Consider the following 14,261-nt stretch of genomic DNA (forward strand, 5'->3'; position numbering starts at 1 on the left):
AGACCTAAATGTGAAAGACAAAGTACTAAAAGTGTCTAGAAGAAAAATTAAGAGAATATCTACATGACCTTGGGGTAGGCAAAGATGTCTTAAAGCAGGAATCAAAAGGCTCAATAAAGGCAAGAAAAGCACTAACCAAAAAGATAGATAAAATAAACTTCAAAAAATTAAAATCTTCTGCTTATCAAAAGGTACTTTTTTTTTTTTTTTTGACACAGAGTCTTACTTTGTTGCCCAGGCCATGGTGTGCCATGGTGTCAGCCTAACTCACAGGAACCTCAATCTCCTGGGCTCAAGCGATCCTACTACCTCAGCCTCCCGAGTAGCTGGGACTACAGGCATGCACCACCATGCCTGGCTTATTTTTTGTATAAATATTTTTAGTTGGTCAATTAATTTTTTTCTATTTTTAGTAGAGACGGGGTCTCACTCAGGCTGGTTTTGAACTCCTGACCTCGAGCAATCCGCCTGTCTTGGCCTCCCAGAGTGCTAGGATTACAGGTGTGAGCCACCCCACCTGGCCAAAAGGTACTATTAAAATAGTGAAAAGGTTCCAAGTCACTGAAAAGATATAAAATTTAAAAATTTAAAAAAAATTAGTGAAAAGGTAAGCCACAGACTTGTAGAAAATGTTTACAATACATATATTTAATACAGAACTCATATTTAGAATGTATAAAGAATACTATAACAGATAGAAGAAGGGTCCTGTGACCCTCCACCCAGGAACTGTCTCAGCCAAGAAGAGATTTTCTGCTCCTAAACCCCATGAGTTCATCCACTGCCAATTAGCAGATCCAATTCCATTGCCCTTTGTGCACCAAACTACATTTAAAAAAATTAGCCCCCAAATTCTCAGGGAGACAGATTTGAAAAAATTCTTCTCATCTCCTTGCTTGGTGCCTTATGATATTGAACCATTTCTCTGCTGCAACCTCTGCTCTCTCAGGTTATCGGCTTCCTCCTGGGCAGTGGGCAAGGAACCCAGCTGGGCAGTAACAATACAAAAAGAGTGAACCATCACTATCTACAACATTATGGATAAATCTCACAGACATAATGTTGAACTCCACTTATATGAAATTCAAAATCAGACAAAATTAATCTATGATGACAGGTGTCAATGTAGTGGTTACCTTTGCAGGGGTATCAACAAGAGAGGCACCAAGGAGCTTGCTGAGGTGCTGCAAATGTTTTCTATCCTAATCTTGGTATAGTTACATGAGTGTATAGGGTGTATACAAATGCACAAAATTCAACAAACTGTATAGTTAAAATATGGCTACTGCATATAAATTATACCTTAAAATAAAAAAATTACTGAATTTCAAAAAATTACAAGTATTTTTGTAACATTACAAACAGAGGTGGGATTTAGGAACTGGGAGATAGAGAAAGACTGGAAGAGTTCACTCCCTTCCCATGCCCCATTCCACTTGGTACAATGGCAGGTTCAGCATTTGCTCTCTGGAGGCTAAAGGCTGCTTGTGTCCTTTTCACTCCTGCACCATGGCTCTGCACCTGACACTGCTGATGCCTTTGCTGCCCCTTTCCCCTGCACCTCCTGAAGAGAGACTATAAATTTGCTCTTTAGCCACTGTAAACCAAAATTAAAATCCTAAGCCTACCTGCTGACTAAACAGACCCCCCTCTTGGCCAAGAAGACCCCAGGAAAACCTTAAAACTGAGTTATCAGCTATCAATGAAGGAGGTCAGACATGGGATCATTATACCCCCTACTTTCGAAGTTTAGACTAATTACAAATAGGACCTAAGGCCATGCAAGGCAAAGGTTAAGTCACACCTGCAGGTCATCAATTTGCTTAACAGATCACTTTAGTTGGTATATTGTGGCTTGCTCTATGAGATTAGCATACTTCCTTAACTTAAAACATTCATTCCTATTGATTCCAAGTCTTTAAACAAAGCTTTATTTCTTTAACCAATTACCAATTAAAGAATCTCTAAACTATCCTATAACTTATAAGCCTCTGCTTTGAGATATCCCATCTTGCTGGGCCAAACCAATGTATACCTTCCATGTATTGATTTATAATTTCTTTTTATTGAGACAGGGTCTTCCTCTGACTCCTGGATTAGAGCAAAGTGGCATCATCATTGCTCACTGCAACCTTAAACTCCTGAGGTCCAGCAATCCTCCTGCCTCAGCCTCCCAAGTAGCTGGGACTACCGGTGCATATCACTATGCTCAGCTTTTTCTATTTTTGGTAGAGATGGGGTCTTGCTCTTGCTTAGGTTGGTCTCAAACAATCCTTCAACCTCAGCTTTCCAAAGTGCTAGGATTACAGGCATGAGCCACCATGCCTGGCCTGATTTATAATTTTGCCTACAGTTCCTGTCTCCCTAAAAGGTATAAAACCAAACTGTAACCCAGCTGCCTCAGGCATACTTTCTTTCTCAAGACCTCTTGAGATTGTATAGCTCTAGGACATAGTCACTCATATTCAGCTCAAAACAAACCTCTTTAAGTTATTGTACTGAGTTTGGTTTTTTCCTCTTAACATCACTTTTCTAAAACATCCAAAAAAGAAATGGCCAATCAGTGCAAACTCATAAAATATGCAGAGGCTCCATTAAGTCCAAACTCTTAAACTCTGTGGAGCTTTTACTGAATATCTTTGCGCAAAGACTCTTCTAGGTTCCTGGGATATATCAGTGAGCAAAACAAAAATCTCTACCCTAGTAGAGGTTATATTCTATCTTGAGGAATTAGCATAAAAAATAAGTAAATGATATGGTATTTTAATAGGCAAGAGGGAAAATAGAAAAAGAAATACATAGAGTAGGACAAGGATGACAAGTAATTCTGGGAGGAGTAAAGGATTTGACTATTTAAGATTTTGTGAAATTTTTTTATCATAGGTATTTAAAATATTTAAGCTTTCAACTGGCTGGGTGCTGTGGCTCATGCCTATAATCCTAACACTCTGGGAGGCCAAGGCGGGTGGATCACTCAAGGACAGGAGTTTGAAACCAACCTGAGCAAGCGCCAGACCCTGTCTCTACTATAAATAGAAAGAAATTAATTGGCCAACTAAAAAAAAATATATATATATAAAATTAGCCAGGCATGGTGGCACATGGCTGTAGTCCCAGCTACTTGGGAGGCTGAGGCAGAAGGCTTGTTTGAGCCCAGGAGTTTGAGGTTGCTGTGTGCTAGGCTGACGCCACAGCACTCTAGCCTGGGCAACAGAGTGAGACTCTTGTCAAATATAAAATAAATAAAATAAAATAAAATAAATAAAAAATAAAATAAAATATAAAATAAAATAATAAAATAAAATAAAATGTTTAAGCTTTCAACTGAGAGCAATCCATAAAAGTCACTGCTTTCTCCAGTAACAGAAAGAATGGCCTGAAAAAGGACAAAAACGTTTTCTGTCTCTTCAAAACCCCCTCATCTTCTTTGAGAATGAAAACCTGCATCCCTGCCTCAGGCCAATGGTTGGGAGGAACAGGGGCGTGTCCTTTGTCTTTGAGCCACAGGAGATGGCTCAAGGAATTGTTCAGGCAGATGTTATGAGATTGTCTTAGTCAAAGATGGGATCAATCAAAACCATCAACTAGAGTCGAACATCAAAAGCCTAAAGTTGGTGGGGGAGGATCAAGATGGCGGATGAGAAATACCGCCAGACAGAGTGTCTCTGCAGAAAAGACAGATTCTAGCAGAAATTAGAAAAAAGAAGCAAGAAGACGAGCATACAGCAGATGAGGGCCAGAAGGAGGGGTACCTGAGACCCCAGGAGACTCCATGGGAGGAGGTTATGGAGGAGAACTGGAAGCTGAGACTGCTGGAGCAGCCCAGAGACCAGCGGGAAGGGTAGGTGGTTATGCCGTTTCCCCTCCCCTGCATTTGGGACTGCTGGTGGGCTCCCCAGGGGGTGGAGAGACCTGCGGACACCAGCCCAGAGACAGCCGCCGCCAGCTAGCGGTGAGCCTGTAATGGACTGCACCAGGCTCCCAAATCCCTTGGGGCACCTCCCTGTGCACAGACCCGAGCCACGCGGCAGGTACCATATTGCCTCCTTCTCCCCTGCCCCGACCCTACCCGCGGCTGCCCAAAGAGACAATATAGCCACCAGCTGGAGGCACCTCCAGGAAATGGGATCTTCCCATTTGGGACCCTACAGCTGACCAAGGGGAACTCAAACTGTGAGCTCCCTACCCGCCAGCCCTCCCAGGTGCTGCTGCCATGGCGATCCGAGGAGAACGGTGCAGACCCTGAGGCTGAGAGACATAGACCCAGCTTGGGCTCCCTGTGGGTGAATTGGGACTGGCACTCCTCTCCCTGGTGGGGATATAGTTTGAACTCTGGGACCCAGAAGTCAGACCTGCAGACCAGATCCCCTGTACCGAGGTCTCGCATTGCCCGGGGCACAGAAGGGATATATGTGAACAGCCTACTGAGATGTGTGTGCCTTCGGGGGCAGATCAGCGTCCTAGAGGGCAACCCTCCTCCCAAAGGGAGGCTGTACGCCCAGCCCAGGTGGCGTTCCTGCACAGGGAACCTCCCCGCTGACATCACAGTCTGGGGAGGCCTGGTGGCCTGTGGTCTGGCCTGCTGGCAGAGGCCCAGGAGTAGCTGCGGAGTTGGGGATGGTGGAAAGAAGCGAGGCCCCCTCCAGACTGCGGGTCTCAGACAACCCCAGCGCCACACGCCGACTTTCTGACTGACCAGGGCCATTCTAGCCCCTCCGTGACAGCTTTTCCTGGAGGCAGAGAACAGAACTTTGACCCCTGCTAACGGCATTGGTGGTGCCTGAGAGCAGGCTTACCCAACCCAGCTCCGCCCAGAACAAGAGCTGATAACAGGACACAAAAACAACAGCATAGCCTGTTCCTCCAAGCAAGCGCCACCTACTGACAGGGAGGGCATCCTGCACAGCCTTTCCACGGCACCCACTGACTCATTATACAGGGAGTGGTCGAATCTCACCCACAGACACCACCTACCGGCTCAGAAACTAAACAAGGCGTTTGAATACCCAAACAAAAACCTAAAGGAAAGAAACAACAACTGCTCAACATGGGAAGAAATCAGCGAAGGAACTCAGGAAATATGAAGACCCAAACGGAAAACACACCCCCAAAGAGGAGCACCAGCCCCCTAGAAACGGACACCAACCAAAATGACAGAAGAGGAATTTCATATGTGGATCATAAGAACACTCACTGACCTGCAAGAACAACTCAATAACCAACACAAAGAAACCACAAAAAGCCTCCAGGACCTAGAACAAAAATTCACTAAAGAAATAGACACAATGAAGAAAAATTTAACCGAACTCCTGGAAATGAAGACTCAATTCAGGGAACTACAAAATACACTGGAAACAGGTAGAACAGGGTAGATCAAACGGAAGAAAGAATCTAAGAGATTGAAGATAACACCCTCCAATTAAATAAATCAGTCACAGAAATAGAGCAGAGAAACAAGAGAAAAGAGCAAAGCCTACAAGAGATGTGGGATTATGTGAAGAAACCTAATGTGAGGGTCATAGGGTTACAAGAAGGGGAAGAAGACAACACTCAAGGGTTGAACAAGCTTTTTGAAGATATAATAGAGGAAAATTTCCCAGGCCTTGCTCAAAATCTCCATATACAAGTTCAAGAAGCTCAGAGGACCCCTGGGAGATTCAATGCAAACAGGAAGACGTCACGACATGCAGTCATCAGACTGACCAAAATATCAACTAAAGAGGCCCTTCTAAGAGCTGTAAGATGAAAGAAGTAAGTAACATACAAGGGAAAGCCAATTCGAATAACACCAGACTTCTCTAATGAGACTTTACAAGCAAGGAGAGACTGGGGCCCCATTCTCACTCTTCTGAAACAAAACAATGCCCAATGCCCAAAACAATAAGAATCTTATTCCCTACAAAACTAAGCTTCATCTATGAAGGAGAAATAAAGACATTCCCAGACAAGCAAAGGCTCAGAGAATTCACCAAGACAAGACCGGCCCTACAAGAAGTACTCAAAACAGTGTTACACATGGAACACCATAATAAAAACTCACGAATATAAAAACAACCAAAACCCAAAGATTAAAGGCCAGATATTACAATGGCTCAAGAGAGAAATCAAAGCAACAACATCCAACCCAACAGAATGAACAATAATCTACCTTACCTATGAGTTCTCTCAATAAATGTGAATGGCTTAAACTCTCCACTCAAGAGACATAGGCTGGCTGATTGGATAAGAAAATACAGGCCAAGTATATGCTGTCTTCAGGAAACACATCTAACCTGCAAGGATGCATATAGACTAAAAGTAAAAGGGTGGAGATCAGTATTCCAGGCAAGTGGAAGCCAAAAGAAGGTGGGCGTGGCAGTTCTAATTTCAGACGATTTAGTTTTTAAACTAACAAAAGTAGTGAAAGACAAAGAGTTTCATTATATAATGGTGAAGGGCACACTTCAACAAGAAGAGATAACAATTTTAAATATATATACACCCAACTTAGGTGCACCCAGCTTCATAAAGCAAACCTTACTGGATCTAAGCAAATGGATTAATAGCAACTCCATAATCACCGGAGATTTCAACACCCCACTGACGACACAAGACAGATCCTCCAAACAGAAAATTAATAAAGAAATAATGGACTTAAACAAAACTCTGGAACAATTGGGTCTGACTGACATCTACAGGACATTCTACCCCAAATCCACTGAATGTACGTTCTTCTCATCAGCTCACGGGACATTCTCTAAGATTGACCATATCCTACGACACAAAGTAAATCTCAAGAAATTTAAAAAAATAGAAATCATACCATGTACCTTGTCAGATCACAGTGGAATAAAACTAGAAATCAACCCTAACAGAAACTCACATTTCTACACAAAAACGTGGAAATTAAACAACCTCCTACTAAATGATTACTTCATAAACAAAAAAATCAAGATGGAAATAAAAAAATTCTATGAAGAAAACGACAATGTAGAGACAAGTTATCAACTCCTCTGGGACACAGCTAAAGCAGTTCTGAGAGGAAAGTTTATCTCCATAAATGCCTATAACCAAAAGACAAAAAGATCACAAATAGACAATCTAACGAAACGACTCAAAGAGCTGGAAAAAGAAGAACAGACCAACCCCAAACCCAGCAGAAGAAGTGAAATCAACAAGATCAAATCAGAACTAAATGAAATTGAAAACAGGGAAGCTATTCAGGAGATTAATAAAACAAAAAGTTGGTTCTTTGAAAAAATAAAGAAAATTGACACGCCATTGGCTAGGTTAACGGAAAGCAAAAAAGAGAAATCTCTAATAAGCTCCATCAGGAACAAAAAAGGAGATATCACAACTGATCCCAAAGAGATACAAGATATAATTTATGAATACTACAAAAATCTTTATGCACACAAACTGGAAAATGTGGAGGAAATGGACAAATTTCTAGAAACACACAGCCTCCCTAGGCTCAACCAGGAAGAAATAGATTCCCTGAACAGACCAATCTCAACAGCTGAAATAGAAACAGCAATTAAAAATCTCCCTAAAAAGAAAAGTCCCGGTCCAGATGGTTTCACACCCGAATTTTACCACACTTACAAAGAAGAACTAGCCTATCTTGCAGAAACTATTCCACAACATCGAGAAGAACGGAAACCTCCCCGACATCTTTTATGAAGCAAATATTACTCTGATACCAAAACCAGGAAAGGATGCAACAAAAAAAGAAAACTACAGACCAATATCCCTAATGAATATAGATGCAAAAATTTTCAACAAAATCTTAGCTAACTGAATCCAGACGCTTATCAAAAAAAATAATCCATCACGACCAAGTGGGCTTCATCCCAGGGATGCAGGGATGGTTCAACATACATAAATCTATAAATGCTATTCACCACATAAACAGAAGCAAAAACAAAGACCACATGATTCTTTCAATAGATGCAGAAAAAGCTTTTGACAAAATTCAACACCCTTTCATGATACGGACACTTAAGAAAATAGGCATAGAAGGGACATACCTAAAAATGATACAAGCCATATATGACAGACACATAGCCAACATCATACTGAATAGGGAAAAATTGAAATCATTCCCACTTAGAACTGGAACCAGACAAGGCTGCCCACTATCTCCACTTCTGTTCAACATAGTGCTGGAAGTCCTGGCTACAGCAATCAGACAGGAAAATGGAATTAAAGGTATCCAAATAGGGGCAGAAGAGATCAAACTTTCACTGTTTGCTGATGATATGATATTATATCTAGAAAACCCCAAAGATTCAACCAAGAAACTCCTGGAACTGATCAATGAATTTGGTAAAGTCTCAGGATACAAAATCAATACACAGAAATCAGAGGCATTCATATATGCCAACAACAATCTAATTGAGAACCAAATCAAAGACTCAATTCCCTTCACAATAGCAACAAATAAATTAAAGTACTTAGGAATATACTTAACCAAGGAGGTAAAAGACCTCTACAGGGAGAACTATGAAACACTGAGGAAGGAAATAGCAGAGGATGCAAACAGATGGAAATCCATACCATGCTCGTGGATCAGCAGACTCAACATCATTAAAATGTCTATATTACCCAAACTGATCTACAGATTCAATGCAATACCTATTAAAATCCCATCAGCATTCTTCACAGATATAGAGAAAATAATTTTACACTTCGTATGGAACCAAAGAAGACCCCAAATATCAAAAGCAATTCTAGGCAACAAAAACAAAATGGGAGGCATTAATATGCCAGATATCAAACTATACTACAAAGCTGTAGTAATTAAATCAATATGGTATTGGCACAAAAATAGGAATATTGACCAGTGGAACAGATGTGAGAATCCTGATATAAAACCATCCTCATATAGCCATCTAATCTTTGACAAAGCAGACAAAAACATACGCTGGGGAAAAGAATCCCTTTTCAATAAATGGTGCTGGGAAAACTGGATAGCCACCTGTAGAAGGCTAAAACAGGACCCACACCTTTCACCTCTCACAAAAACCAACTCACGATGGATAACAGACTTAAACCTAAGGTATGAAACTATTAGAACTCTAGAGGAAAAAATTGGAAACACTCTCCTAGACATCGGCCTGGGCAAAGAGTTTATGAAGAAGTCCCCAAAGGCAATCACAGCAGCAACAAAAATAAATAAATGGGACATGATCAAACTACAAAGCTTCTGCACAGCCAAAGAAATAGTCATGAAAGTAAACAGACAACCTACAGAATGGGAGAAAACTTTTGCATCCTATGCGTCCGATAAGGGACTGATAACTAGAAAATACTTAGAACTCACGAAAATCAGCAAGAAAAAAATCAAATAACCCCACTAAAAAGTGGGCAAAGGACATGAACAGAAACTTTTCTAAAGAAGACAGAAGAATGGCCAACAAACATATGAAGAAATGCTCAACATCTCTAATCATCAGGGAAATGCAAATCAAAACCACAATGAGATATCACTTAACTCCAGTGAGAATGGCCTTTATCAAAAAGTCTCCAAACAATAAATGCTGACGTGGATGTGGAAAGAGAGGAACACTCCTACACTGTTGGTGGGACTGCAAACTAGTTCAACCTCTGTGGGAAGCAATATGGAGATACCTTAAAGCGATACAAGTTAATCTACCATTTGATCCAGCAATCCCATTGCTGGGCATCTACCCAAAATATCCAATGACACTCTACAAAAAAGACACCTGCACTCGAATGTTTATAGCAGCACCATTCATAATTGCAAGGCTGTGGAAACAGCCCAAGTGCCCATCAATCCAAGAATGGATTAATAAAATGTGGTATATGTATACCATGGAGTACTATTCAGCTCTAAGAAACAATGGTGATATAGCACATCTTATATTTTCCTGGTTAGAGCTGGAACCCATACTACTAAGTGAAGTTTCCCAAGAATGGAAAAACAAGCACCACATATACTCACCAGCAAATTGGTATTTACTGAGCAGCACCTAAGTGGTCACATAGGTACTACAGTAATAGGGTATAGGGCAGGTGGGAGGGGGGCGGTGGGCGGGTATATGCATATATAATGAGTGAGATGTGCACCATCTGGGGGATGGTCATACTGAAGACTCAGACTTATGGAGGGGAGGGGGACAAATGGGCATTTTTGAAACCTTAAAATCTGTACCCCCATAATATGCTGAAATAATAAAAAAAAAATGCCTAAAGTTGAAAGTCTCTCCTTTAAAAGTTCTGTATGTCTGCCCAGAGGCAAGATGTAGGTACTTTAAGATGGGAATCTGCCAACCTCCTCATTTGCCAACAAATTAATAAACTTCTCTTTCCTTCTCCTCAAACCATTTGTCTTTGTTCTTCTGATGAGGCCTCAGGCACCCTCCAGGATAAGTGCTGAACTTTCAATAACTTTCCTAGGATTAGAAATTCCTTGTAGTTAAGGCCACCTTTGAGACTTCAGAGTTCTGTTCTTTGTGATTAACTACCTTTGATGAAATTTAGGGGCAACATGCCGAACCCAAAACATGGCTCAAGCCAGGTAATGTGTGCCTCCTTCACATTACTACTCATTTTCACAAAATCTGAGTGGGCCTCTTGTCTCTGAACTGGACTATCTATACATTGTGATTATCCAGGGACCTGTGTAAATATCTAGCCCCACCAGAAAGAAAACCTTGATAACAGGCCAAGGACAAGAGGAAAGTACCCAGCAGGGCCTCCTAGAGCCCTAGGCAGGGGGCATGCCTCACAGATGCAAGATAGGCATAATTAGGAAGGGCTCCATCATTGCATGTGTCTATCTGCACAGTAGCCTACCAAAGGTTAAGATAGGTTCAAAGATATGCCCAGCAGCATGAAAGATCAGGATTCCAGTTCTCAAATTTCATAATTCCATAATTCTCTAATGTCAGGAAAAACAAATGACAAAATAGACATTGTTATGTTCCTTCTCCTCCCTGCTCCCAGGCCAGGACTAACCCTTAGAAAAAGGTTGAGTCCAAGCCTCTGCCTACCTGTTATTGATCTATCCATCCCAGAGCAGTAATTGCTGTTGCTGGGAAGGATGGTGGCTCTGATCCAATTGCAGGGCCCAGGTCATGCAGTGGATAGCAGGAAAAAAGTAATTAAGAGGAGGCTGGAACTATGGGAAGTTCACAATAAACTGGTAAGAGCCTCTTACCAGTTGAAGAATGAATGTGCAGAGGTTCAGGCAACGATGTAGCAGCCGTTGAGCTTTGTACTTCTCCTTGGCTAGAGCTTTCTTCAGTTCTAACACCTCATAGCACTGATCTAGTTCCTGGGGTAGCCAGGACACAGACCGTAGTTCCTGCAGAATCCTGGAACCAAGGGCAAAGATGATAAAGCTGGCATCCCACCCTTCTTCTTTCGACACTTTTGACCTCTTGTAAGCCCAGCTTACCCTAGACTGGGCAAATGTTTACAAAGATTGTGATATTTCCAATAGTGACCAACAGTGACAACTCCCTATTGAGAGGTCTTCAGAAGAGTACAAGCCCAGAAAGTTTCTAGCTAAGAAATTCTTTGAGAAAGGTTCAGGGTATGTATAAATGTTCATATCTAGTGATCTCTCTGCCAGGAGAGAAGGTCAAATAGATTAAAAGGTCTGACTTAGGAGAGACTGCGGAGGCCTCTTCATTGAAATAGGGGAAACTGAGGGCCCTAAAAGTCTAGGAGGACAGGTGAGTTTTAGAGTCAAACTGCAACTTCTCTATGGGTTGACTACACCTGAGGAAGCCCAACTATCTGTTATCCAATCTCTCCTACTCCCCAGAGAACTCCACATTTCTAAATATCCTTGAAAAAGATGAAAACCCCCAAATAAGCAAACAGGATGACCATAATCATGTATGGAAATATCCTCAAAATATATGATTCAGAGAAAAAAAAAACTAGTTATTTAACAGTACATACGGTATGATCACATTCTGCACATGTGATTTAAAAAAAGACTAGAAAGATATGCAACGAAATGTTCATAATGGTTATTTATGGGTGGTAGGATTTTAATTTTTTTCCCTTTTTGCTTTTTTGTATTTTCTGAATTTTCTACAATGAACATGTTATGACCTTTTGTAAAACTAATTTTTGAAAGTCTACTGAAGTTGTGTTTTTAAGACTTTACCTGCTAATCTGGAGTAGCCCAGCTCCGAAGTGAGGCACAGCAGAGAGCAGATGATTTCCTAGGAAAGTCTGGAGCCGATGCAACCTTTGCAACCTCACATTCTTCTTCCAACTACAAATTGAGGTCAGCAATAATAATCTGTTGCTCTCTTCCAATTCCCCCAAATCCCATACTCATCATCACCTACCGGGTCAAGGACTTGCGTAAGAGGCAATACTTGAAGAATGGAATGCACTGGAGCTGCTCCCAGAGAACAGTGTGGCGGTGCCAGGTACCCAATGTCATCACGTCACTACCTTCCACAGGATGTATGTGCAGGATTCCAAAGGGAGAGAAGATGTAGTGCTCGGGATTCACCCTGTTGGGTGGCACCACCATCAGGTCGTAGGGCCTTTAAAAAATAGCTCTGATCAGTGGGAGCCCAGGGAACTTGTGCAGCCTTCAAGAAGAGGCAAAAGGATGAAGAAGATGAAAAAAGGAGGCAGGCTGAAGTAGGAAGAGGGAAAAGAGAGCAGAATGATTTTCAAACTAGAAAGATGAAACAAATATTATTAAGAAGAAATTAAAGCCAAAGATAGATGGCAAGAAAGAGAAAGGTACCTAGCCAGTTCCAAGAAGTTCGTATCTCTAGACTCAGATAGCTTATACCCCATGAAATCTAATTCACAATCAATCCTAATCTATAACATTATTTTATGAAACACTAAGATAAAAAATGCTTCTAATGTGACATTACATCAATTTTTAAAATGCATCACAATTTCAGAGATGTTGAAATATGAAAATACTCATACTAGAAATGATAAAATACATATTAATATATACCTAGGTCCTGAAAGACATTCAGAGAGAATTGGAGAATGCTGTTTGGAGTAACTGAGATGAGAAAACTAAAACAAAGAAGAATAAAAACTTTGCCCAAGACAGTTAATGGAAGAATATAGAATTTAAAACCAAATTTACCTGACTCAAGCCCCTCCCTTAACCAATAGGCCATTTAACTTCCCACAGGCTAGCTGCTTAGATTAAGGAGCCATGGCTCTCCCCATGGGACACTCCCTTCCCTATGACCTACTTACTGGAGGCTGTTCTTTCTGCACAGGGCGAGGAGTTAGGGAGTACTCTCCTCACTCTCAATGGCCACTGCTCCTTTGGGGGATATTCACTCATTCTACAAATGTTTACTAAGGCCTAGCACTGTGAGAGCCACTGAGGATATGGCACTATACAAGAAAAATCCAGTCCCTGACTGCACGGTACTTAGTTAAACCATTTATCAAGTTTTCCCTCTGTTCAAGTATCGTGGTCAGAGACGAAGACATAAAGATGACTACTACATAGCCCTTTACCTCAAAGGGCTGAGAATCAACTAGAGTATTACTGATACTAGAGTGTAAATGGGGCAAATCAAGACCTCCCTGAGTGCCAAATGCAAACATTCAACTGTTGCCAAAATGTCTCAAACTCTCTTGCATGTACCTGAAACACAGCAAGTTCTATACTAAACTCCTCATCAACCCCTCCAAATCTATTCCTAATCTAGATAATTCATTCATTCCAATATTAATATTATAGAGTTTCTACACTATGCCAGTTTGTTCTAAGCCCTGAGGATACATCACTAAATATAACAAACAAATCCCCGACCCTGATGGAGCTCTCATTCTACTGGAGAAGAAAGATGATAAACATAACAAATGATAGGGAGGAGAAAAAAGAGCAGGAAAAGAAAGATTGGTAGTACCAGGGGAGAAGGGAATGCAATTTTAAATGCGTGCTAAAGTGGGGGAAATGGCAGTTGAGCAAAGATTCTAAGTAGGTGAAGGAATAATTCCTTTTTAAATATGAATAAAACTTGAGAACACATATAAGAAAATTTTGATAAATTCAAACACATTTTTAAAAACCTGTTAAAATGGAAAATAAATTCATTAAATTTGAATCAACTAGAAATTTGGATCAACACTCTCACTTGAGAACAACTAGAAAAACTAGGCCAAATATATGGATAAAATATAAAAGCCATCTGTATGAATACATCAGGGAACCTATGAATTAAACTTCCGGGACTTTAGGTTGGGACCCCGAATGGTTACACCGTAGAAGCAAAGTTGAACTGGAAATACACCTCCCC

General features: G+C 41.0%; 1 protein-coding gene across 1 annotated transcript in view; it reads right to left on the reverse strand.

The window, feature by feature from the left end:
- Positions 1–14,261, reverse strand: part of DNHD1 (dynein heavy chain domain 1) — an 84,810-nt gene that overhangs the window by 60,922 nt on the left and 9,627 nt on the right. Inside the window, exons 3-5 of the mRNA XM_076002224.1 lie at positions 12,315–12,518; positions 12,128–12,238; positions 11,165–11,321 (exon numbers count right to left, since the gene is read on the reverse strand). Of these exons, the coding sequence (XP_075858339.1) occupies positions 11,165–11,321; positions 12,128–12,238; positions 12,315–12,518 (472 nt within the window). The remainder of the gene's footprint in view (positions 1–11,164; positions 11,322–12,127; positions 12,239–12,314; positions 12,519–14,261) is intronic.

Source organism: Microcebus murinus, chromosome 4 (genome assembly GCF_040939455.1).
Source record: "Microcebus murinus isolate Inina chromosome 4, M.murinus_Inina_mat1.0, whole genome shotgun sequence".
Taxonomy (NCBI): domain Eukaryota; kingdom Metazoa; phylum Chordata; class Mammalia; order Primates; family Cheirogaleidae; genus Microcebus; species Microcebus murinus.